Here is a 26,851-nt window from a genome sequence, read left to right as displayed (position 1 = left end):
ATGAGTAAGATATATTGTAATGATTCCGCAGTTACCTATATTACCTTGCCCAAGACGATTTTGAAAGCAAAAAAGAGCTATGCTAGTTCATAAAGGCATCTGAACCATTGGAAGCGTGGGAAGCTGGAGTAGGGGCGGAAATTTTGCTCGCTCATTCTAAAAAAAATTGTCATTTATCGTGCTCCTGATCATCATTTAGCAAGAATGTAGTAAACAACATCAACTAAGATCGCTTGCATGAAGCGCAGAGCACAGCGCATTTGCTGTGCCGTAAAGTTCCGGAAGAACGCCCACCCAAATTTAAGTACAGTGATATCAAGTGAAAAATACGAGATGGGCGAAATTTCGGGTCAAGCGCGGAAAGGACGAGTAAGTGACCGCATCTACACATGAAGAGATGATTCGGGTTTGTTTTGTTCACTCATCGGCGCTAAAGCCATGGATTTTACGGGGTGGGCGCGCGTCTTTCAGTAAATTGATTGATTGTAGGGTTTAACGCGCCGACGCAACGCGGGCGATGAGGCGCGCCGTAGTGGATGGGCTCCGGATTAATTTTGACCACCTGGGGATCTTTATCGTGCGCCGAAATCTCGTACACACGGGCGTTTTTGCTTTTCGCCTCCATCAGAAAAGCGGCCGCCGCGGCCGGGAATCGAACCCGCGACCTCGTGCTCAGCAGCGCAACGCCTTAGCCACTGAGCCTTTCAGTAAATTGAATATTTCACCCGTAAAAGGGGGTGGGCGATGTTTCGGGGGAGGGCGTTCACTCGGAACTTTCCGGTAATCTAATCAAAACGCGAGCGTACATTTCGCCGGCGCAGGGGGCTCGCTACTACACTGCAGTCGGTAGAAATTCTAGCCTCTGTATCGCTATGTAGCGACGGTAAAAATAAGTTACCGTTCACGGAAACTCTCGCGCATCCAAGGTCGACTTCCGCAATCACCAGTATCTCCTGCTCAAAGTCCGTAAAGACTGAAAACGTAGCTTAAAAAAAAAAAAAAGGACGTCGTAGTCTCATGTGCGACCCACTCGCTGAAGTAACCATGGTAACGACGACGCTCTAAACCAAACCGCCGCCGTCAAAAACCGCGGACATTCCGGCGGCCAACCATGAAATGAGTGCTTCGCCTCGGACGAGGTCGGACTATGTCGTCATCGCAAGCCGCCGAGCCAACAAATAGTTCTGTCTCGTCGGGGTAATAACTTTTGTTAGCGTGGGCGAATATGCTTACTATTTTTGGACTTGTTTCTACAAGAACTATAGAGTAGATTTCTGACACAAACAAAAACACTTTGAAATCCATCTCAGGCCCCCTTTAAAACTGGAGTGAGCTACATTGAAAGCGTTTGCTGTTTCAAGTGCCTTGACCTTCACAATTTCAGACCATTGGCCGATACGCTGCTGCTTTATGAATTCCACCAGGGAGTCTTCAAGTTATCAAAAACATTTGTGCTAAGGGCCAGTGAAGCCCTGCATAAAAATATGGCACTGCTTCATTTACATCAATTGCGCACTCACGCCTCCTGGATGTCCAGTGTGCATGATGCCCAGCTTGGCTTCCCTCGCTATCGGCAATAATATTACCTCGTGCTTGAAGAACGCTTCATAGTGTTACCAGGGTGTCTAGCAAATTGCCTAATTCAATTTCCCCGACTTTTCCATGTTTTCCATGACCATTTTAGACAAAATTCCCTGACTTACATATACAACAGGCGCCATTCTGTGGAAATGGTCCGTGAAGCACATAAAAAGCGTAGAGAAAACACATTCCATCATCGGGGGAGGGAGGGAGGGAGGGAGGGAGGGAGGGAGGGAGGGAGAGAGAGAGAGAGAGAGAGAGAGAGAGAGAGAGAGAGAGAGAGAGAGAGAGAGAGAGAGAGAGAGAGAGAGAGAGAGAGAGAGAGAGAGAGAGAGAGAGAGAGAGAGAGAGAGAGAAATCACTTTATTTTCCAAGCAAGTTGGCTAAGAACGCGTGGTGGCTGCCGGCCGAAGGCTGGTGGCGACGGTGGCAGCTCGGTCAACCAGAAGTAGCTGCACCCCCGGTTGCGAGCTGCCCAGCGCATCCTCCCACTGCTCGACGCTGGAGATGGGGGGGAGTGGGTTAAGAGGGCAGGCCCACATGGCGTGGGTTAGAGTGTCCAGGGAGTAACAGAGGGGACAGTTGGGTGGAGGGAACTCAGAGGGATAGATCTTGTGGAGGAGGGACCGACTGGCGAGGGAGTTTGTCTGAAGGAGTCGCCATAGGCGCTCCTGATCGTTAGTGAGGGATGTGTGGGCAGGGGGATAGCGGCGGCGGGAGAGGCGGTAATGCTCCGTGACCTCTTGGTACGAGAGCAGTCGATCGCGGGCCGACCGAGCACCGGAAAAACACATTTGTTGCAAGTGCCCTAATTCTCAAAGTGCACTTGGATTAACTTCAGTTTGTTTGTTCATTTTGAGGTTTGGTTGCGTTCAGTTTCGTCTTCAGAGAGTTTATTTCATCTTGCAGGATAGAAGCTTCAAGTTGCGCTTCAGCGAGCACTTTTTGCTTTTTTTCGTGATTGTCCTGGCTCGACATGCCACGTGAACCGCATGGTGCGTTTTTGCACGCGATTCGGGCGCGTCGGCGTTGCGCGTGCAATTTTTTGACGCCCGCGTCGACGATTCGCGCGCGCGGCAGCTTCTGCCTCGGTCAGAATGCGTCGCGCGCGGCAGTGGGAGGAGCCTGACGATTTGCGCCAATGGGGAGCCGCACGCCTCATGGCGGCAGTTTCGAAGCTCTCGAGACAGCCGGCTGGCTCCGCCAGAGATGTTTAGGCTTACCACCCCGGAAGGTATTGCATGGGCGCTTTCACTAGCGGCGTGCATGATGTTTTATAGTACCATTTTCACCCACATTATAAGCTTCTTTACCTCACAAGCAACTTCGTGCGTGCCTTGTACGGCATTTTAGAGAGCGCTTAGAAGCCGTTGCTCGAGCTCCCGTCACCACTTTGCGGTTGAAGCCGCCACCGCCGGCAGCACCGCGCGCAGCGTGCGGGTGGTTCTGCGTCAGCGTCAGCACGCCTGTGATGTGCGCGGCGCGTTTTCGCGAGCAGAAAATGCCCCATGCGGTTCACACTAAACCATGTCATGTTCCTTTTTGATTATGCAATTCTGGCTCCTGATGCCACAAGAAAGAAGTTCTTTCAAGATTAGTTCCCAAAAAGCGCTGCCTTTTAAAATTGTATGTAATTCTGGCTCCTGATGTCATAAGAAAGTTCTTTCAAGATTAGCTCCCAAAAAGCGTTGCCTTTTGAAATTCGCTGAGGGGAAAAAAAAAAGAAGAAGAAGAAGAAGAAGAAGAGCCGCTGTGCGTGCGATTTGGGCACCACCCACATCGTCCTTCTGCGCAAGTGGGAGAGGAACCCAGCTGCGAGCTGTGTGAACCGCAAGGGGTGTTTCTGCACGCGATTCGTGCGCGGAATTTTCACGGCCGCGTCGACAATTTCATGCCTGCAGTGGCTCCTTTCGTGCACAAGCAAGTGCGTTTGTGCCTTGAGTAGCATTTGAAAGAGCGTTTAGAAGCAGTCGTTGGAGCTAAAGCACTACTCCGCGGCCAGTACCGCCGCCATGTTGCCGGCACCTGCCGCCCGGTACTCACCGTGCGGGTGGTTTCCGCGGCGCGTTTTCGCTTGCAGAAAAACCAGAAAACGTTTCATGCGGTTCCCGCTTTCGTTGCGCGCGAACGAGTTGCGTTCGGTAACTTTTCTTGGGGGCCTCCAACACTGGTTTCCCCTATTCTAAAACTGTGTGGGCAGGCCCCGAAGTGGTTTTCCCCGACTGGTACTACTTGATTGAAAAATTCCCTGACAATTTCCTGACTTTTCCTGGTGGCTCAAAATTCCCTGACTTTTCCCGGTCGCTAGACACCCTGGTCACCTCTTTGGAGCCATAACAACTGAAACGAGGTGCTAATCACAGCAGCAGCAACACGTGCAACAGCTGGCTAAGGTATGCCCACTGAGGAATGGGTATGCCAAAATTTACTCACGTGATGCTGATATTGTTTTGGATTTCATTGAGTCAGATTTCAGGAGGAGTTAGTGTCGGTGATGATATCGTGCTGCTGGCCGTTTTGAAACTGATTTTGGTTCTGATTGTCACTTTGGAACTGATTTCAGCTCGAGATTCGCAGTGCTGCCACCCCCGTCAACATGAATACTCAAGGTGCCCCGTGCAGAGACTTCCAAACCTTCAAAATGTTAGCTAGCAAATAGAACCGACTAAAACCAGAATCACGTTTCATCATGTTTCATGAGTAGCTTTAACTGAAAGTTTTCAACATTCACGCAACCCTAGTGCTTTGGTAATGCTAAAACAGTGTCTGTCTCAGATTTCATTACAAAACATTTCATTCCTGTTTCCCACAAATCACATCAGAGGTTCACATCAGAAATGGGTAACATTACATGGCTAATCTAAGACAGCGTATTGAGAACCATAAAACCTCACCTGCTGCTATCGGCAAGGCGAGCAAGGCATGTGTCTCCAACTTTTGCCGACTGCATTCTCTTCAGTTTGCCTGCTTTCACAGCAGCCGTCATTTCATCTTCAAGGGAATCCAAACTGGGGAGGAAAGATCCGCACTTTAAAATAGTGGGTAAAAGCATGCAGACCCATCCGGCAGAAAAGCAGAGGCACATAAATATTCAACGCTTCATACTGTGGATTCCACTTTGCAGGACAAAATGCTGGGCAAGTATACTCGTATACAGTATTTACGCGCCTAATGAACCCTCTCCCCCTTGCCTTTCCGAGAATTTACTTTATTGTCACTTTGAATAAAAACTGCAGCAGGAATATGTTTTTATCTCAGCATGGTTGCTGATCCCTTAGACTATCTTAGTAACTTGATATCACGGTACAGTACGTGCAGAAATGCTAAAAATGCATTCCAACAAAAAGAAATCTCAACAGTAGCAAGAGACGTGAGCGCGAATGCTGTGGCTCACAATTTAAAAATTGCGCGCTTCCGGAGCGCCACCTTCTGAACGCAAAATGAACCTTCTTGCGCCGTAAAAATGTTCCTGCGTGCGAACAAAGCACGAAACGTACTCCGCACTCCTTTCCTGCTCTTGGTTGCTATGGTTGGTTTTAGCAGCGTGTGAACAAAGCACTAAACGTACTCCGCACTCCTCTGCTCTTGAGGTTCCGCGACTTCGCCATCACGCTCGTGGTTTTGTTGTTCAGCTGTGTCCCGACCTTTTTTTTGTGCTCCTAGTGCGCGCCGTACGATGGACCAGCACGAGCTACACAGCCGGATTTAAACTGAAGCTGGTGGAGCGTGCGTTGATGCACATGGAAACCGCGCGGCTGGGCGGCACTTCGTGTACGCTACGGGCGAAAACGAGGTTTTTGGGTGGGGAACAGGGATCGCCGTGTGTTTCGTGGGTCCAAAGATGGGAAGTTTCCTGGTGTTGGAAAAGAAGTTTTGGAGTGCCTTGATAGCCCGCAAGCCGGTGCGCTGTGGGCCGACAACAAATGTGAGGCGGCAAGCAACTTTACTAAGGAGGATAGCTCCATGGCGAGTAGGGACCCACTAGCATGTTGTGAATAAAAAAGAAATTTGATTACATAATTACCTACGTGTTTTCACGAAAATGGCAAGGCTCTGACAGTGCTTCTCTCAGCAACTTAATTGTATGAAATTTCAACCTTCATAACTGTTGCAATTTTTTCCCGCATAATGAACCCTCCCCCAATATTCATGCCGAATTTTCTGGAAAAAAAGCTGGTTCATTACGCGAGTACATACGGTATGTTAACAGCAGAAAAGAAAAGCTATAATGGAAAGAGGCATGAGGTAGTAAAAACACAAGAGCAAGAGTTTGGTCTGGTGTTTTTCATTATTCATACCCCCCCACCCCCCCCCTTCAGTGGAACATTAGCCTGTATGAACTGTATGAACTAAGCCTCACAGCACAAATGGTGCATAATGTAATGCACAAAAAGAATAGGAATGCAGCCAGGCATTGCTATATTACTCCATGGGCCAGTTACTGTAGGTGTATCAGCAATGATGTCAGTTCAGTGGCAGCATGGCCTGTTTTTTGTACACTCACACCGTTTGGGAAGACCACAAGTTCAAAAAGGTTTCGTACTCCTGAGTTACGCGCATAAATTATCAAAGAAACCTGAACCTCATTGACTACAGCTCGGCTGCGCAGTGTCAGTGGCGGGGCAGATGGAACAACGCCTCCGCAGTGCTTTGCTGTGGAAACTTGTCTCTCCCGCCCATAGGTCGGCAAAACAGAAAGAACTCACTCAAACTCAATCACAATTTTTTTCATTCACGCTGTACTCAATCAAACTCAGACTCAAAAACTTCGTCTGTTTACAAAATCACTCGTACTCACTCATCAAATACTCATTTGTAATCGTACTCACTTGTACTCAAACTCATTTGTCCTCACGAGTATTCGTACTCAATCTGTACTCATGAGTACTCACTCTGTACTCATGAGTACTCAATCTGTACTCATGAATACTCAATGAGTACTACTGCTCGTGAGTACTACTCATGAGTACTACTCATTTTTCACTCATGAGTACTACTCATTCTGCACTCATGAGTACTACTCATTCTGCACTCATGAGTACTCAATCTGTACTCATGAGTACTCAATTTGTATTACTCACGAATAATCAACTTATCTGCACTGTTAGCTAGGTCGTAGCTCGAATGAAAGACTAAGTAGAAAAAATAAATTGTTTAATTGATTAAAAAAACACAGATTACATATAAATCAGGACAGAGGAAGAAAACGTCTGACGCGGTGCACTGTCGTTGAGCGACTTACTGCGCGAAGGCAAGTACATGTGAGGAAGCGAAACGGAACGTAAGCACTCGCGTTGCGTCTGGCGTCTCCTCTTGTTCTCAGGCCGGGTCGGGCTCAGGGGAGCTCGGGGGTTGTCGGTGCAGCCGTGGCCGTAAACTGCGTTTTTCTGTGTGTCTTCGGGTGGCAGCTTTTGTCGTCCGTTTTCTTGTTTGCACTACTGTTTGCACTACTGTACTCAGGAGTGCATATACTCAAGAGTGCAAGCACTCGCAAAAACAGTAATCACGAGTATTGTACTCATGAGTGATGTGTACTCACGAGTCCTGTGTACTCATGAGTACTGTGTACTCATGAGTACTGATATTCATTAGTACTCAAACTCATGAGTACTCATACTCATGAATACTGTACTCATGAGTACTCATACTCATGAGTAGTGTACTCATGAGTACTTTACTCATGAGTAGTGGACTTACCCCTGTACTCACTCGTCATCATACTCACTGTTTTTTTCTGGGTGTGTGATCACTCATCATCGTACTCACTCGTGAGTTTGAGTACAAATGAGTACAAATGAGTGTACTCACGAGTGAGTACGCCGACCTATGCTCCCGCCCAAGCTTGCGACAGCCACTCTGGTGTATATATAGTACATTTGGATCCCTTTTGTCATGGTTGAACATGCCCTTTAGATTTACAACCAGAAAATAGAGTTCGTTGGGAGCCGTAAAATCCTTGTGCGTTTCTCCATTCGCATCATTTGGCATAGTCATGTAAATTACCTTTGCTAAAGGTTTCTACTATCACTGGACCAAATGGACCTTTTTCAGCAGCAATATGCGCATGCGCGGGCTTCCGGTCCACCATTCTAGGCAGTCACCTTGGGCTAAATAAACGAAAGGGCACCCTCTCAACTTGCTGCTTGGGGAGCGGCTGTTTTCTAGCGCAAAAAGTTTTTATTTCCGCTTTTTCGATAGCTCGTGGTGAGTCTGTACGCGCACACAAAACCGGCTTTCAAAGGAAAGGGCAAAGATGTTTGAGGCTAACCACACTGCGAGCACACGACTACCTGCAAGGGAGTTTAAAAAAAAAAAAAAAAAAGTGCTTCGGTCACTGCCGATAAGTCACGGGAATGTGCACTTGCTACAGTGACATTCATGTGAAAGGTACGGGTGATGGGTGGGTGCCGGAGATACTGCAGGACGAGAACATTTTGTGCACGAGTTCTCCAAAAGCCAGACTTCTTGGGGCATGTCTGACTGCCATTCTCAGTTCGTCATGGCAGCCTCTAGGAGTTCCAGTACTGGAAAAAGGTCCATTTTTGTGCTGCCGCAGTTCTCTCTCCATCAAAGTCGAGCTACACACTTCATTCTTCCCCTAAATAGTGGTCCAAATCGCACAACAACAACTGAAACTTCTTAAATCTGATTCGGACATGCTTGGTCATTCGGACAGCTTCGCAGCACCGGCAATGGCCCCATAGAGTTCACGAGTAAAGACTGGTACTTTGGACAGCCGCCAGCTCTTCACTCGACCATCGAGACTCGTCAATGGCAGTTGCACACGCTGAATTGACTGCAATTATCGCCTCCGGCACCTAGACGACACAAGGTGCAGCCTCAGAGATTTAAAAGCCTCCTTCATAGCTTGGAGGTCGCATCAACATCACGATCATCCCATCCTGCTCCGGCATCCTCGCACATGGCCTGCTATTGCCATTCACCGTTTCACTGAGTTTGCCTTCTGGACAGTGTTCCACCGTGCTGCACTTGCAGACACCATTGATGACCTCCGAGGCTGTGCTCTGCCGATTCTTGCCCCAGTTACATTTGAAGATTTTGCAGTCGACAGTGCAGTGTCGTTACCTGCCGCAGTGGCTAAGTGACTAAGGCGTTGTGTTACTGAGCCCAAGCACGCCGGTTCGATTCCCGACTGCCGCGGGCGCTTTTCTGATGGAGGCGAAAAGTGAAACACCCGTGTGTTCAAGATTTCGGCACCAAGTGGTCAAAATTAATCCGGATCCTACCATAACGGCGCCTCATTGCCTGGGTAGCATCGGCACGTTAAACCTCCCAACCAACCAACCAATCAATCAATCAATCAGTGCCGAATGTTGTGTGCCGAATTGAATGATGCCATCCTAAGTGAGCAGGATGATAATGTGCCGTGTGCTCCGTGTGCACAGCAATCATGCAGGTGGATTCGGTTGCACGTAAGTGGAAATGCGTGCAGCAACACATAGACAGCGTCTCTCTTTCCTAGGGATCTTAAAATGTAAATAAAGCAATCTTTTTTGGATGCAATTGTTTTACTCGATAGTTCGTTTATATTTATATTCACTGTGGAGTCCAAATTATTGGTCGCTGAGAGTATAATAAAGGAAACAGAGAATAGGCATGTGACTTGCTATCTACTTTCCCACACTAAAAGTGTGACGCATTATTGTCTCCTTGTGCAATCAACTGATGTTGACAAAATCAATCAGGGATTACAGTCAACTGCCATTAATACCAAGTCGACGGGGACTGCAAAATACTTCGGATTAACCTAACTTCCAATTAAACGAAAATCAAAAGAGCAGCATTGTTATTAGATTGCAACACATCTCCCTTCGTGATTTAGTTCAGAATCTCAACTGTCATCACCAAGTCAAGCGTACGGCATGGGTTGCCCTGATAGTTGAGACTTATTAATATAGTAAGCCCTCGTTACAAGAGACACTTGGTTATAAGAGCCATTTGAATGAAAATGGTTTGGTTAGTTTTCATGTTCGCCATGTCGGCAACATTGCACACCAGAGACTTTGGTTACAAGAGGCACATTTGTTGGGTCCCTTGAGTGCCTCTTGTAACGAGGTTTTACTGTAAAAGTGAAGCCTGAAGCGTTCACCACGCAAACTGGTCACATGGCGCTTGGAGCTGCAAAGAAGGTTGAGGACCGGAAAAGAGATGGATGTGTTCGCTGGTGCACCCTTAGTTGCGATGGCGCCGACATACAGTGTGTTGCGACGGTAATTGGAACACTTTAAAAATTTTTCCTGGGCGAACCGCCGCTCTGTTCGCGCTCAAACTTCACACGAAGGTCGCATTTTGTGGTCTATTTTGTTTGAAACTGGGAACAACGACGGTACTTACCTGTTTATCCTGAAAATAAATAAAAACGATTTTCGCCTATGGGAAAATGGCGGCGATTTGGACGTGCGAGCCCGAAAACCGGGTTTTCAGATCGTCTGTTAGCTCATTTCTATACTCGGGGACAACTTTCTGTGGCAATGGAGCGAAAGCTACGGAGGGAGGGGGAGGGGGAAGAAAACTGCTTTGTGTTACTGCGCGAAATAGTTCCCAATAAACTGGTTTCGGTTTCAGTTTCGGCGTGACCGATACACATTTGATACAGTTCATTTATTCGCATAAGCTCCGTAGTTAAGTGCGCTGAACAACGATCACCGAGCATGCAGGCATATTGGCGTCTCCTTCCACACGCTTCATTTGTTTGTAAACACAGGCCAACGCTTTGACTGGACATGGCCCGCGCGGCCGTGAACTGAAGAACTCAGACCCACTGCGGACTCTGTATCGTTCAGAAAAGAAGTGAAGTTTGTAAGCGCTGCAGTTTTGACGGAATGCACCGATCTGTAAACTGTTCTACTGGACAGCACCATCGGCATGTGCGGCCTACTTACCTAGCACGGTCGCGGTATACCAAATGAGCAGCATGCACACATGCTTACACACACGCTCGCTTACGCCGGGAAACTGGCTAACCAAACGGATTGCGAAAACAGCGGAGAATCCCGGCTGCATCAGTCTCACTTGGGCATACACTTTGCAAACCACTCGCTTCGTTTGTTTAAACAGCGAAGCTTCTTACAAATCCTACGCAGAGAATGAAGTGGCGAGCTGCCGAAAGCCGTCGACAGGAAAGCAATGTTTTTGTTTTTTTGTGGGGGAGGGAACCGTTGCGACGCCAGCGGCGACCGCCGAAACCAAAAATATCCGAAAATGTAAAAAAAAAATGCTCTCTGTTTTATATATTCTGGCTAGCAATTTAGTAGCATTATCACTGCGAGTCTAAAACATAAGAACTAAATATTTTTGAATTGCTGAGGTTACCGCCAGCCAATTATTTTTGTTGAACTACTTCCAGGTGCGCAGTGAAAAGCCGTGGTCCGGCTCCGTAGCCTTGACTGCATTGCCACAGAAAGTTGTCCCCGAGTATAGATGCATTTTCTGATCGTCTGCTGCACCATTTGGCTCCGTATGTGAATCCCAAACGTGCGTTTCACTCTACAGGTGGTTCCATCGTTCCAACATCAACTTGTGCTGGCTCGCACGGCCAAATCAGCTGCCATTTTCCCATAGGCGAAAATCGTTTTTATTTATTTTCAGGATGAACAGGTAAGTACCGTCGTTGTTCCCGGTACCAAACAAAATAGACCACGAATAGCGACCTTCGAGGCAAGTTTGAGCGCGAACAGGGCGGCGGTTCGCTCAGGAAAATTTTTTAAAGTGTTCCAATTATCGTAACACCCTGTATATATAGCGCAGAACACGGTGGGGTTTTGGAGCTCAAAATTTTCAATTTTTATCGAGAAATGACGGTCCCCTCGATGTGTTTTATTCAAAATAACTTCTAATTAACCGATAAAATGGGTTCTAGCTTAAAATATCAAGCAATCTCTTCTACAGCATTGCATGCAAAATTGCCGGAACCAGCGCATCACTTTTAAGTACAGTTAAACCTCGATGTAACGAACTTCAATGTAACGAAACCCTCGATGTAACGAACCACGGAATTTTTCGTAACTTCAAGTGTATGCACACCATGTATTTTGACCCTCTGTGTAACGAAGTCCCGTTTGCCGGAATTTCAATGTAACGAAGTTTCACGGAGAACTAGGCACGAAATTTAAGTTGTAGAGGTATATTTTGGGAGACGCAAGCGCCGAAATGGGGTCTCAATAAAACGCGAACGGCAACACGGGCCGCCCAATGCCACGGATGCAGCGAGCCACGGGTCTGTGAGCGAGCCCCTTGCCTACAAACTGCGTGGCGTGCATACACGGCTGGCGCACTGTTTCTGTTGGAACTTAATCGTCTACGCGGGCATCAGCGTGAACCGCATGGAGCGTTTTCTCCCCGCAAAAACTCAAAACGCGCCCCGCAAGCCACAGGCACGCTGACGCAGCCGCGGAGACCACCTGCGCTATGTGGGTAGCTCCAGCGACCGCTTCCAACCGCTCGCTGAAACGCAACTCTAGGGGCAAATGAGAGGGGCACGCGAGAAAGAAAAAAAGCGGATAACGTTGGCGAAATTTTCACAGTAAAACCAGTAAAACGTCATGCGCGCCGCTTACGCAAGCGCCCACCAAACATCCTTCGTGGTGGTAAGCCTAATCGCCTCTTGCGGGGCCGCCGCCGCCACATGCCGCCGTTTTGCCCTTCGTTCGCTCATGCTTGTTGGGTTTCATTGTTCCAGCAAGCATTTGTGAATCTTTATGAGCCTTGTGCACGCGTTTTTTTTTCACACCCGCGTCCGCGATTGCGCGCCGGCGGCGGCTTCTGCGCCAGGAAGTGACTCGCGCTGCACGCGGCAGTGGGAGCAGCCTGACCAGTTTCGCCAATGGGGAGGCGAGCACCCTACGGTGGGAGCTTCGAAGCACTCGGGCATGCCGAGGATATTTGATGGGCGCTTTCGTAAGCGGCGCGTATGACGCTTTACAGTGAAAATTTCGCCCACGTTATCCGCTTTTTTTCTCGCATGCCCCTCTCGTTTGCCCCTCGAATTGCGTTTCAGCGAGAGGAAGCGGTCGCTGGAGCTACTCACATCGCGCGGGTTGTCTCCGCGGCTGCGTCAGCATGCCTGTGGCTTGCGGGGCGCGCTTTTGCGGGGAGAAAACGCTCCATGCAGTTCACTCTGATGCCCGCGTAGACGATTAAGCTCCGATAGAAACGGAAAGAGTGCGCCAGCCGTGTATGTGCGCCACGTTTTCTTTTGCAGGAAATGCTTCACGGGATAAACACTTCATTAAAACCGCGAATTTCAATGTAGCGAAATTTCAATGTAACGAAGTAAATTACGAATTTTACCGACTTCGTTACATCGAGGTTTAACTGTAACTGAAAATTCCAATTCAATGACTTAAATTATTGAGAGTCGACTGTATAAGCTTGCGAATGAACATGACCCTATTTGTTGAGTCACACACAATGTGCCACAGTGATAATTATGAACCACAACAAACATGGCACGTACAGGTCTGATCAAAAAATAAACTGAGCATGAAAGCAGTGCCCGACAGAGCTAAGGGCTGTGCTAGCTAGGAAGGCCAAAGGTAACCAATGGTGTTCGCAATGCCTCGTGCAATTCTTGTTGGATTGCAGTGTTTGTATACTGCATGGAGTCATCATACTAAGGTCTGGTCATCATTTTAGGTCATTTTAGGTCATCTTAGGTCATAAGGTCATCATTTTAGGTCTGCCTTTTCCAGAATGTGGCTTCTAGCATATTCTGGAACGTTCCAGTTGCTTCTGGCCATGTTGTGGACTTGCACTTCTGCGACGCATGTTCTCTTGCAGGGCCCGTGACACATTAATGATCAGTCTGAAATGTAAATCCTGTAGCGATGGTCGAAAGCTTGTATGGGAGACGGTCCCCACAGGCTCACTAAGATATCCATGGGTGCCAACTTTTTTTGGCACCCAGTAGGGGTTACCCTTGCCTTGTGGTCGAGGCAACCAAGCTCTTTGCATGACTGGCACCGCACAAACCACTGAACAGAAAGCTCCCGAGAGCCGCTCGCTGCGCTGCTCATAAGTTTGGTTGGGAGAGAAAGGTCTCCCATGGGCTCAGGTAAGTTTACGCATGGCAACTACAAAACGGAACACTTATTTTGACAAAACTCAAGGTGACCCGTCGTCCTCAAATTTTGTAAAAACACGGCACCCGACTTTTGGGGGAGTGCACTACATTCTTGCATTATAACCAATGTTGCAATGCCTGTTCTGCTGGAAGGTGCCACAGCACCACAATGAGCATTTGCTAAATTTCTACTGGTATCTTCTTTGCGAGAGAAAGAACTACAAGGTGGCAAAAGCAACCAAGGCAGCAGGTAAAACATGTGGCAATGTAAAATCTCCGGTGCTTGTGATAGACCATCGCCGATGCAGTTAGTGAAACTGAATACGCAGCATGCATCCATCACTCACCATGAATTGAACTTCAGTGGTTGCACATAGAACCGTGAAGGAGAATAGACTTTCCACAAGTACCCATGCGTGTAGCCACTTTTTTCCAGAAATGCTGTGCGTTGCTGGCTTGGAACCATGTCCGGAGTCTCGTTAGCATGCTCTTGCTTTTCTGTCAATGATTAAAAAAGACAGAGGACTTTAATTTGAATTTAAGTTTTGCATGCACTGCTTACTTATACAAGGGACAGGGGCGGGAAAATGGACAAATCATTTGTTGGTGAGCATCAACATATGGTTTGTTCACAGCCTCATCCCTGTCTTCTGTTTAAGAATGAGCACACACATAATTTGAATTTACGACTGTACGAACTAGCCCCAACACAAGCCTTTCTTAATATCGCACAAATGTATATAGTTTATACTAATGGTACTCTCTAAAATGCACTCCAGAATTATTTCAAAAAAAAAAAAAAAAACAGACTATTACAGCTAACCTTCACATTGAAAGCTTCAATACAATGAAAACCTTGATATAGATTAGAAAAAATTTGCCCATTTCATGTCCATCATAAAAGCATACACGGCTTCAATACAACAAAACGTGTTTTGCAATTTAAATGGATACAATAAAACCTGCGACAGTAAAATCAATATAAATATATTGATTTCCAACTAATAATTTCCATTTAACAAAATGGTGTTTGAGGCAAAATTTTTGTTCCGCAAGTGACCAAACCAAACTTCCAAATGAACATTTTCTTAAATGTCAATGAAATAGTGAGCACCAGCAGCTAAACCACTATAAATCAAGTCTATAAAACTTCTGCTTTGATAAGTGCAGCACATAACAATGAATAAAAAACAAACCATGATTCAGACATTGCATAAAAACAAATGTTGATAACCTACAGAAGCATAAAAATTGACTTGTAGACTTCATGGAGCAGTCTATTCCCAGCTTTATAGCACAGCTTTGTACATCAGACTTTATAGCGCAGCCGCTAACAAAATATTAGAATCAATATTTGTGGCTTTCACGCACCGAAGCTCGCATGGGCTATAAGGCGCTCCACACTAGAGGGCTCCGGATTATTTTGTACTCCTGGGTATCTTTAACCCTTTCGTGACTGCGCCTATTCCCATCGATAGTACCATATTTACACAATTGTAGGTCGACCCTTTTTTTTCCAAGTTTGACTATCCAATGTTCAAAATCCAATCGAAAAGTGCTTCCTGAACTTTGGTTTAATGATTCACAATAAATGTTTCAGTTGATTTTAATTTCTTAAACTTCGATGAGTCTTCTCCAACCTTTAAATTGGCCTTAGATTTTCTACTAGCATACCAGTCACACAGGCATATGCAGTTTACAGCTCCAGTGAATCAGTCAGCGAAGCATCGCATGTGTGTGAAGCTACTTTGACTCCATAGACTTTACTAAGCTTGATACAGTCTACAAACAAACAAACTAAAGCCACATTCTTTCGGGCACAAATGTTGTCGAGGCTTAGTTTCAACACAGCAAACCAATTGTGACGAACTGCCGGTGGCCAGCCGATAGGCTCTGCCGGAGGGTCGGCGATATCTGAGGGACGGTCATATGCTGCTTTCTGCTGACGGCTTAATGCCTCCAGCTCTCGTGCAACACTCAGAGAAGAGAAGACGGCCCAGCACCGTTGTCATCCATGACCAAGCGGCAAACGAGCTGCGGAAAGTGCATGCACCATGCCTGTGCTGGCGGCGGCGGGCAGCTAGCAAACGCCGCTGACGGCGGACTTCGGTTTGTCGAGTTAAGTGTGGCACAGCTGTGGACAAATAAAGGTCAAATCCTCCTCGACGGCAAAATCACTGGACGAGATTAGTAAAGCTTTGCTTTAAAAACTGCCTCGAACTTCTCAAACTCCATACGCTGCTGTTTTTGTTCTGTTTGGCACAACAAACTGTCAGTCCAGTTATTCAGAAGCGCCTCTGCTTCCCTGGAAAAGAAATGTGCACCACGAACCTGGCCAGCTTTTACAAAGTCTTGAAAGCTACCCAAGACTGCTTGCTTTCCTTGCGATTTGATCTTAACTTGTTGAGACAATCTGCAAAGACTGCATAAAATGCAGGCGACTAAATGACCACTAATAATATTACCTGCTGGCAGTGCTGGCACAGGCAGACCTGCTTCAGTGGCTAGCCTGCGGAGGTTCTCCACATGACTAGGGTTGCTGCAGGCCCATCCTTGCTGAATCAGGCTGGTCCGCACGTGCTGTGCATTCACCTCCACATCCACCGAGCGGAGCTCTTCCCGAAGCACAAGTGGGTCAAGCCACAGCACATTTCCCACGCGAAGTACCACCTGCAAACCGGAGGCTAGCGTTGAGTCAAGCAAGCGATTGTGCCTCCGGGGAAAAGAGAAGGGCCTTCTAAGACTAGCAGATGTGTCTGCACTCAGCAGAACAAAGGCAAACAGCATTAACCCTTTAATGCCGGAATTATGAAATAGGCCGCAAAAAATTTCTTTTTTCGTGTTTCGGCTTTAGACAGACACCGTGTTTGCATTCCCCAGTTGTATTATCTGAGATGCAACGTAATCGCCGACTTTTAGGTTTGTCGCGAATTCGCGACAACAGGCACGTAGGCCAATATCTGGAATGCAACTTTATCGCCTACTTGGGCCATCCCTTTGTTTGGGTTTTTTTCGTTGCAAAAAGATTGGTCTGCTGTACGATGTGATGCAGTAAGCTGTCATCAAAAAACTCTTTGAAATATTCAGTAGGTCCTCACACACTGTCTCTTTCAGGAAGAGTGATATTCCAGGATGGTATCTCCCGCTGTTCTTGACAGTCTTTTTTTTTCACTTCACTGTCTGTTTGGCAGAGGCAGTTGGCAAAGGCACCACGTCACCGTTTTCATCTTCACTGCTTTGACGGAGGCTCTCCCAAGGTCGCAGCTCGTGCTTGTGCATGAGGATCGTAGTCAACATCGTCGTAATCACTGTCACTAAGTCAGCTATCGTCACTGTTATCCTCAGGTGGCAGGCGTGTGCGAAGCCCTTTTCTTCCATACAGCGATCTGACATCCATACTCGGCCATAAAATAAAAAAAAAACAGCATACCTGCAGTCACCGCAAACTGCCTAAATGGCCGAATGTCGCGAATTCGCGACATACAACGAAAGCAAGAAGCATGCAACAAAAAAAGTATTTTTCGACAATGTAACACCTCTTGGGCAGTCTCCTGAATGCGTGCAAAAAGAAAAAAAATTGGGGGACCTTGTACTTTTTATGGTTAGACAGAAAACGACGACGAAGTAAGAGCTGTCGCACGTGGCGCGCGCAGTCCGCCAACCAATGGACATACTAAGTTTAATTTTCAACACCTTATACAAGCTGGCGCTACAAGTCTGGAGCGCAACCACCACCTCTTTGCCGCAAACACATCACAGCCGCCGCTGAAGCTAGCAAAGGTTTCGCGAGTTGGTTGGCCAGCTTCATTCAGTATGTCGCGAATTCGCGACAACCGGCATTAAAGGGTTAAGGGGGGACGTGGCTTTCAAAATCAACTTTTTTATTGCTTTGTGGATTTTGATGAAAATTGGCACAGCAACTGGAAATGCTTCTGTGATAACACCATAAAAATTTGAAGTTAATATTTTGATAACTTTTTTATGTATGAAATTTTCTTTCTGTTCCGCTTGTACCGAGCTTGAGCGGCTTATAAAACACGATAGAAAACTTGTTCGAAGTGCTTTGCATTCCCAAATGAATGGACGAGGTCGTGACAGTTTTAGAATTTTTTTTTTACAACAAAATGTTTTTTAGTTTTCATTTTTTTAGAGGTTAATGTGCAACAGGCATGTCAACTGTGAACGATTATTTGAATAAAAAAATCACAAAAAACAAATCTGGAAAACTAAAAGTGTCACGACCTGAACAGTTCATCAAGGAATGTAATGCAAGAAACGGAATCAAAATAGACCCAGCAGTCACGAAGAAATCCCTGGGACAAGCGACACAGGTGGCAAAAAAAACTGTTTTGAGAAAACGGCTTCCGAAGTTGCAACATAGGTTTCACATATCAAAAGTCGTCACGGTTGTAGCCTTTCATGTCCTTTTGAACATGGGGCTTCTGGAAGGCCTTGCCTTGAAATTGGAGTGCCTTTTCAGCCTTTCTCTTTCCAGAAAACATCATTTTCAGCTCCTCCGTGAAGAGTACATACCCCCCTTTGCAAACCAAACGGAGGGGAGATGGGTTTCAATGGGCTTTCAATGCAAAGTAGGTTAGTTGGTTGGCTGTATCGCACTGGACAACCTCCTTTTGCAGTGTTGTCACCATGGCAACAAGTTAAGCATTTTTTTAACTTAAATTTGAACATTTTTGGCTTTTTTTTTATGTTTTATCTTGCCTGGCACAGCAACTTAGTACTCATAGTGCAGGTGTTCATTACCAAAAGTTTGCATACCACAAGGTTGAAAATGAGCTACTTTGAAGCTTGGTAGAGTATTCTGCATAACTTCCAACTTCAATGCAAGAGCATATTTTTTTTTACTACTTTTGACATTCAAGGCATCCAATATTTCTCGCAGCACAGCCAGTATGCCCTGAGCAATGGTATCAATAATTTCCCTAAAAAAATCACTGTTAAATGCTGCCACAGTAACGTACATTTTTAACGCAGAGAGCATATTTTTATTCCTATATTACTAACTCAAACCTGTTTGCATGAAAATTACAAGTGCACGGGAAACGTTGCGCAAGAAAAGCGATATGGCTCGCGCGCATCGCAGCGCACGCTTACCGCGACATATCGAGCTTTGATTATACCTGATATGGCTGGTCAGGTTGCTTTTAAGATTAAAACTAACGTCGCAGGCATTAATTACAACTACTGGCGTTCAATTGTAACCGGTTGCCCAGTCATGTGATGCTCCAATGCGCGTCGGCTATGCCGTGCGCGCCGCAGCGTTTGACGCGTCGACCGTTTCTTTCTCAAGGCTAGCGAGCCCACAGTCAAAACACAGCAATAACTAAGCGTGTACACATCGCAAATCCGACTAAAAGTTCACTTCACGAACCGCTATCGCAAGCGCGCACACCGCGTCACCCTCCAGGGTCTGGCGACGGTAGAGTCACGCGCACCACGAAGCGTTCGATGACCTCCGCCTTTCGAGCCACACAACGTCCCGTAATCTGGCTCGTTATCTCTGGCATTCCCATCGCGATAACGTCCGTGTTGAATACCACAGATTGAACAGAAACTCGGCCGAGCGAAGCGGCGAAAATGAACTCAATCCGCTCGCTACGCAGCTCAGGCGGCCGCCATCTTGCGTTGCGCCCGCGACATCCAATCAGGAGGGTCGTCGTTCTGCGCCCCGACCGGAGGACCAATAGCGCTTCAGCATCTATTTCTAGCTTCGTTTGTGCGTCGTTTCCGTCGTTTCTTTTCTGCCGTTTGTGCGTTTGCGAATGATCGAAGATAAAAGAGACGAGCGGAACCGGAAAGACGATCGCTCGGCCGATCTAACCATATCAAAATGGCCGCGCCCGGTGGCACCGTTGCGGAGATAGAGCGCTCCGAAAATTGCTGTTTTTTCGCCCTTTTGCGCTGATAGTTTGTCACCGCGCCTGACAAAAGTATTTTTTTATGCCACTTTGCGACGCTTTTCAGCGTAAAAACTTTGCAGACGCACAGAATAGGAAACATAGAAGCCGAATATGCGGGTTTAAAAAAAAAACGATGTTTTGGTCATTTTTCCGAAGTTGAAAGCCGCGTCCCCCCTTAAAAGAAGTAACTTAGCACTTTGGCTTGCCTGGCATCAAAAATACTGCCGCTTTCCGCCTGGTGTACAGACACCAAGTCAGGCAGGCTATCTTCCCCAAAAGGTAGAATACATGACAAAAGGACAGGATGCAGCGTGCAAAGAGTGACAAATCACTTGCCCTGCCGACCAGCTCCTTCCTTGAGAACAGCTGGTGTGATGCAAGGCCCGCCTGGAAAGTCCAGCTGATGTCACCATCCTGGGGCTGAACTCGGCAGCAGTACACTTCCACTGCAAAGGGCCGCAGCTGGCGCAGCCTCGGAGGGAGCAAGAGTAATCGCGTCACAGCCACCGTCGACTGGCCTCCGTAATCCATGTGCATCACAGTGACTTGAGGAGTTCCCGACCTAACTCTGGCAAATGACAGCACCTGGAAATCCCTCTTTCCATTAGAATTCGCACTCGACTCATGATGCAAATTACGATTTTTCACTATGAATCAAATGCAAATGCAAATGAAAGCCACAATACCATGCCCACAAAAATCGACAAGAACGACCATCTGCTGCTCGCCGGGTGGCCGGCGGCGAATTCCCCATATCTAGCTTGATAGATCACTGGCAAACGATAGTTTTTTTTTACGCTGACGGCTGCACGGCAGCCACCAGGCCAGCTTTCACTGCATAGAGGTTGGCTTTTCTCGGGCAGATCACCAGCGAACTTCTTCTGATGTCGATGGCCCCGTACTGCCACCGGGCGTTGTTCGCAACTTCTTTTCCCAGTTTTTGATGCATGAAGCTTGGCCTTCATACATTGGTAGTGTTTTTTGGCTGCATGCGGATTGCACTGCAAAAATTCCAGTGCAGAAATCTCCCGGTTTGAGAGCTAACATGCCACGCTACCTTGCTACTGGTCATAGCAGTGGTTCATGTCAGCGCAATCTTCGAACAAAAGGAGGCATCTCTTTAATCCCTACAACGACCCATCAAACCTTCACAAACAGCAGTTCTCTCTGAGGAGATGCATGTATTTTGGGGTGTGGGGAGGCATGCCTACTCAAGACATGACAACCACCACCAGAAAAAACTCACCCGCTGTGACCCTGTAGATGAGATTTGCATTTGTGCCCGCTTGTACACTTCTTTTCATTTTGCTTACTTTGCATGCATGAATGAACGCCTCCACTGATTTTTAAAATTTATCTTGCATGCAGGAAATTGGTTTAGAGGCTTCACTATTGTCCTTATGCAACCTCATCAACACAAACGGGAGACTAAATTCGAAATTTGGCAGCTTCAGTCTAATTTGGAATGCTTGGAAGGTATGAAATGGCAAAAGTGGAAGGCAGATTGAGTGAAACAACAACTGCTCAATGGCAGTTTCAAATGTTCACAGACAACCATCACCACAATGTGCTAGTTGTCAAAAGAGGCTACAGCAAAATTCTCACCAAGACCCTCTGAAAGCATTCGACATCCACCTCCAGTCCATAGACTTGGCCAATTCTCACTACGGAGTCCTCCTTCAAACGCTCGTGGTTCTCCGGTTCAGAGAAGTATTCAGCCAGATCCAGCATGGCATCCTGAAGCTCCGAGTTTTCTTGGAAAGCAGCCTTGTCCACTAAAAAAGCAACAGGAATTAATAAAGAAAAGACACTGAAACTAAATTAAGACGCACTAGAGGCACAACAGCGCAATATAAAGTACAAGCTGGAACCCACTGCACTTTTGCAACATCGATTTCTCCAGGCTAAAACCGAATAAGGAACACATTTCTTGGTATTTGCGAGGCAAGTAATCTAATTCTCAGGAATTTATGGGTGTCCTAGTTACACCCCACTGGAGCCCATCATTGGCAAGTGTCTTACAGCCTAAACGTTCCTCCCAGTTGTTCGAAGAGAAACTTACCAATTCATTGATAGACAAAATGTCTTCTGGCAATTTCTAAGAGTAAGCTGTTCAAGGAGGATGTTCCAATTATACCTCACTTGCAGCCTTTTAATGTCCAGGGCAAGGGACACCAAAATCAGCAAGCCTGCGCGAATAGCTACTTTTGTTTTTGAAGAGAATACAGTCAATTCTCATTCCTGCAGACAGTGATAATCCAACAAAAGATGTCTGTTTTATCCCAAGTTCATAATATCCAGACTTCGGGGGGTAGCAGGGAATTCACCAAGACATGGGATAAAAGCCCAAGAATGCTTCACTTCAGAAACATAGGTTGCGATGATTAACGATGTCATTGTGAAGAGTGGGTGATAAACAATCTTAAGGCAAAAAACAAAAAGCTTTTTTATTTCCATTCAGCTTGAAAAGAACTATGTGATCAGATATTGTGATCAGAAGATGCCATCACGATGCCGCATTTCCACCAACCACAACACTTGAATGCAGCAGTTGTCTTGCTGCTGCTGCTTCTTCCCTTCTTTGCAGTGGTCACTTTTAATTGCTATGAAGTCAGCCTCACTGCACGTGGCTCATTTTCTTTCTTGCTGTCCTTGCATGAAAAGGTTAGATGCTGCTGTACCCAGTCAGGGGATAAGATAACGGGCGCTGCTCCTGCCACAAGCAAGAGGGGGGGGGGCATGCTTGTGGCAGGGGTAGGGCAGGAGGACATCGCCTAGAAGCTATCTGCAAGTTATCAGCTCGGTAGATATGCCTGCCTTGTACAGCAATATGTTTTCTGACTGCATTCCCCCCCGAAAGTAACGCACTCTTCACGTGTGGGTAAAAAACAGATAACTACAGTTAAACCTCGATATAACGAAGTTGTACTTAAGGCGAAAATTTCGTTAAATTGAGAATTTCGTAAAATCGAGGTTTCGATTTTACAGTTCATTTAACCAGTTATTGAGGTTTCAAAACCTTGCCCATCACCAAGAAACAACTGCTTTGTAGTTACTTCTCGACTTAAAGCAAAATTTGTACTAAAACAGGCCGCGAAAATTGTGTTATTTAAGTGTTTCAACACTTGGGCAATGGAATTCGGATAGCCAACGGTAGTATACGTTATGTAGATACCTTTATTAGATGCTGAGAAAAATGTACCTCAAAATGGCCAAAAATGCATGGGAAGTATAGGGCTTACCCTGTGCCCTTAAGAGCTTCAACACTTAGGCAATGGAATTCGGATAGCCGACAGTAGTTCGTGTCGTCGTAAAACCGGTGCTTTCTTCGCAACGCCTCATTAAATATGATAGCAGACTAGGTTTACACTTTCTTTTTTTCATTTCGGCCACTACTAAACGCTGCTGTTAGTCAATTGAACCTGCGTCCATGCCCCGTGAACTTCACCCCGGCGAGGTGCTGGTTCGATGTTACGCCTTTTTTCGTCCGTTCAGTGGTAGGCTTAGGCAACGGCGTTGAGGGGTGCGGCGGGCCTACAGCGGAAGGGTGCAATGAAGCTTTCGAAAGACTTTTTTCGCATACAAAGGCTCTGCAGTATGGGCGCATGATGCAACCACGACACTCAAGATAAAGCCATGATCGTGCGTTGAGCGGAGTACACGCGGACCGCTTCACTGTGTGGAGCAGCGCTTACGTGCTCCTGATAAAGCGGAAAGCTTACATTAAATATCTTCCGCCCAAATTCGATTAAGCATTTACTTTTATGCCCATTGAGCCCTAAAGAAACCGATTTCTCCGCATCGCTGCTGTCTAATGAACAGGGGTGAAACGAAGATGACCACATTCAAAGAGATCAATTTATTGGCACCAGCACTCGATGTTCAAGCCGTAGTGAAGAAGTGTTAGCAGTGCTTGGCGTTTCTTGACCAGGGTGGGTTTTACGTGACGCTCGTATGCTGACAGCGCTAACAAGGCTTGCTCTTTTAAACATTCGTGTGCGCCTGCGTGCCTCCGCAGAACGTCGATGGCATCCATCACTTTGGTGGCCGTCGGTTTCACCGACACTTCCCCTGGCTCTTGTTCGGAACACCTTTCTTTCCCTTGGAGTGCTCATGCTGCTTACAAGACTCACCTAATGACGCACGAACAAAATATTAATTAGGTTATCAGCGAGCACAACCTCGAGCAGCAGCACCGCGAGTAAGATCGCATAGAAAAAAAGCTTGAAGTAGACTTCGGCAGCCTAAGCATAGAGGGCGCTGCCGTAGGCAAGGATGGAGACGTTAAAATGGAGGCCACACTATTCAACTGTCTATGACCACTAGCGGTTTGAGCAGCTTTTTCTATCGTTTTTAATAGTTGTCAATCGCAGATTTCACCGCTTTTTTTTCATTTTAGCCTTATAATAGTTAATGCGAGCACTGACTGTTTTCAATGTAGGCTCAGAGGCAAAATAAAACGTGCCTCGACCGGAATTTCGTTCTTCCTTTCTTGCGGTGACTTCGTTAAATCGGAAGCGCCGCACAAGATCACTTCGTAAAATCGAGATAAAAGTACACGCATTTAGCAAATTTTTGATAGAAAACTTGAAAAAGTTCGTTATCACGAATTTCGTTACATCGAGGTTTGTTATATCGAGGTTCAACTGTACTTGTATATCCAAATTAACATGAAGTAACTGCGTCGCAGTCCTTTTTGTAAAGAATGCATTATGCAATCAATGATGCGGATGATATATGGGGCTATTTTTCTTGTCCTTCCATAATGTGCTGGGGCAGGTTTCGCCTCAATGAATTTCCGCTTCAACGAAGTTTTTCGCACGTCCTGTCAATTTCGTTTTAGTGGGATTTGACTGCACCCGGGCTTCTATGGATGTTTACCAGGGATCCAAAAATATTTTGTTGCTGCACGAATTTTGTACTCATGGGATTTCGTTATCGCAGTGCTTGACAGGTACATGACAAGGTATTGACCCCTCTTCTTGCATGCAGTTCATTATCCGTGCTTGTTGGCCCATAGTCAAAACAAAAAGCCGCTCCAAAGGACCCCCTTTTGCCCTCCAGTTGCGCGAGAAGCAGCTGAAGGAGACATTTCGGCTCCCGTCAGCGCAGGTGCGCTGTGGGGAAGCTTGTCGCCCCTGGCAAGAAAAGCAGGCGAAAGATTGCAAGCACTTCAACTACGATACACCCATGACCTAACTCGGTTGTTTCCGCATATTTTTAGCATAGCATTTCCATTTTTCAATTAGCCATATTTAACTGTTAATTTGCATATTGGAGCGTTAAAAAATTTCCAAACTAAGTCAGGTTTCCAAATACATAGGGCTTGTGTGTTTCGTCGCCTCTTTTACCTTTGTCTCTGTTTAATGTTCGCTAGTAGGATGATTTCCTTAGATAGTAACCAACTCGCCCAACTTGCCGCCTTAGCTATTCAATCGGTATGTGAATTGAATATAGGATTGTTGGGTTTGATATATTTAAATGTTTATATTATTCACATACCCTTGCTTTAAATGGTGAAAACAATAGCTTGAACAAAAGGGGCGCCTCACTTTTTACTTTTTTGCGGCTAGGCTAGAGGGTGGAGTCCATGGCAGTGCTCTCCCCCATGCGACACTGAAATGACATGCCCACTACCCTGGTCGATCAACAGAACACCCAGAAAACCGCACTAGAACCACTACTGTACTTTACATAACTGTGTTTCAAGCAGTACGCCTATACATAGTGTTCTACAAATGGTGAACGGTGGCCGCAACAACCCACATCATATCCGGTCCGGCACTGCAAGCAGTTGCGTTACAAATGGTTTGCACCGCAATTTACCATATCTCCGTCTGTTCAAACAAGTTCTACAACAAAAATGGAAAATTTATATTTACATTCCTTGAAAGTATGTTTTTGAATACAACCCTTTCATTCAGTGCTGGATTGAATATCATAGTGTCTGCTTCACTATCACAAATCTTCGACTACTAACACACCCTCCAAAGGTCGGCCATAGCCGAGACGCACCTTTCTTTGCCCCAGGTGGCACCTCCCAGTGCTGCAGTATCCAGGCAAAGAAGTGCGTGGCAGACACCACCCTGGTGACAAAAATTCGAACTTCGCCTTCAGAGGGCAAGTGAGACCAGCTCTCTGGGTGATCTGCCTCTGGCAAGATTGCATGTCGGTATGAGCAGCGCTTCTCGTGCCTTCGGCCTTCACAAGTGCCAAACGACTTGAGGTCAGGGCACAATGGGACGTCCCCATCCATAGCAGCCTTCTGCAAAACGAGAACAGCAGCAATTCATGAGACGTCGTGAAGTTGTCCAGGCTGCACGAAGTATAAATGAGGGCCACTGGTATAACAAAGAACGACGATAATACATAATAGCAGTAAAAAAACGAACCATGTGGCCAGGGAACTGTAAAAAAATATATACATAACAAGCTGCTTATTTCAAAGGATACCAAATAAAATTAACAAAAGGTCCCCGGAGAAAGCTTTCAGCAATATGATGGATACATGCAAAAAACCACTTGAAAAATTATTATAGAACAATAGCTGAGAATTGACTGTTTAACCTTAGTGCCAATGGCGTTCTGGTACATAGCTGTGCTTCTACTGAAGCCGTATCATTGATCTACAAATAAGTTTTGCATTCTTTGTTCAAAAATGTGGGCCGAAACACACAGCTGCAGCTCTTGAGAGAAGCCTGCCATCTGTAATTTTTTCTTAAGCGCTTGCTTTATAGATCCCTGGCTGTTTTTCCTCGTTTCGGGTTATCTACTTTTCATGGCAAGGAGAAATCAGAAGTGTACACGGTACCCTGCTGCTGTACAGGCCAGGTCTGTTTTAGGTCCTTTTGGACAAGGAAAAAATTACTGTTTTGGTGTGCTCTAGTAAATGTTTCTTAATGGGAAAACTGTTTCCCCAACCAATATAGAAGGGATAAAAAAAGAAAAAAAAAAAGTTGTTGCCAAGTAAATCTTTTTAAATGATACTGTTTCCAAGGAGAAATAAGGGGCCAGAATGCAAAACCAACATTTTCCGACAAATTTTTCGGCTGAATGCAAAATCAAGCTTGTCAGACAAATTTTCTGGCTAACTCAGAAAAACTTTTGCAAAAATGTGCTACCTTAAAACAAAAATATTGTGAAAAAATTTCGGAATATACAGCAGGGGTGGGACAGAGCTTTTGGAGCAATTTTTCGAGCAGAAAAAACTGCACTTCAGAGCACAAAAACCCACTTTTGGAGCAGCTCGCACGGGTAAAAAATACTATAA

The 26,851-nt window shown here is 46.2% G+C and overlaps 2 protein-coding genes across 4 annotated transcripts in view; both read right to left on the bottom strand.

The window, feature by feature from the left end:
- The window catches only part of LOC144160685 (uncharacterized), a 59,271-nt gene extending 42,821 nt beyond the window's left edge, over nucleotides 1-16,450 (bottom strand). The window contains exons 1-3 of the mRNA XM_077691895.1: nucleotides 16,129-16,450; nucleotides 14,011-14,161; nucleotides 4,476-4,589 (exon numbers count right to left, since the gene is read on the bottom strand). Coding sequence (XP_077548021.1) covers nucleotides 4,476-4,589; nucleotides 14,011-14,161; nucleotides 16,129-16,450 — 587 coding nt within the window. The remainder of the gene's footprint in view (nucleotides 1-4,475; nucleotides 4,590-14,010; nucleotides 14,162-16,128) is intronic.
- A 3,305-nt stretch (nucleotides 16,451-19,755) lies between these two features.
- LOC144155165 (uncharacterized) overlaps nucleotides 19,756-26,851 on the bottom strand; it is a 116,479-nt gene continuing 109,383 nt past the window's right edge. For all 3 annotated transcript variants that reach the window (XM_077686445.1, XM_077686446.1, XM_077686447.1), the window contains exons 20-22: nucleotides 25,597-25,846; nucleotides 21,187-21,356; nucleotides 19,756-20,166 (exon numbers count right to left, since the gene is read on the bottom strand). In XM_077686445.1, coding sequence (XP_077542571.1) covers nucleotides 19,771-20,166; nucleotides 21,187-21,356; nucleotides 25,597-25,846 — 816 coding nt within the window. In that variant the 3' untranslated portion in view covers nucleotides 19,756-19,770. The remainder of the gene's footprint in view (nucleotides 20,167-21,186; nucleotides 21,357-25,596; nucleotides 25,847-26,851) is intronic.

This window comes from Haemaphysalis longicornis, unplaced genomic scaffold, assembly GCF_048455015.1.
Source record: "Haemaphysalis longicornis isolate Haplotype H1 unplaced genomic scaffold, Haemaphysalis longicornis Haplotype H1 scaffold_1, whole genome shotgun sequence".
NCBI lineage: Eukaryota > Metazoa > Arthropoda > Arachnida > Ixodida > Ixodidae > Haemaphysalis > Haemaphysalis longicornis.
This window is presented reverse-complemented; position numbering and strand designations above follow the sequence as displayed.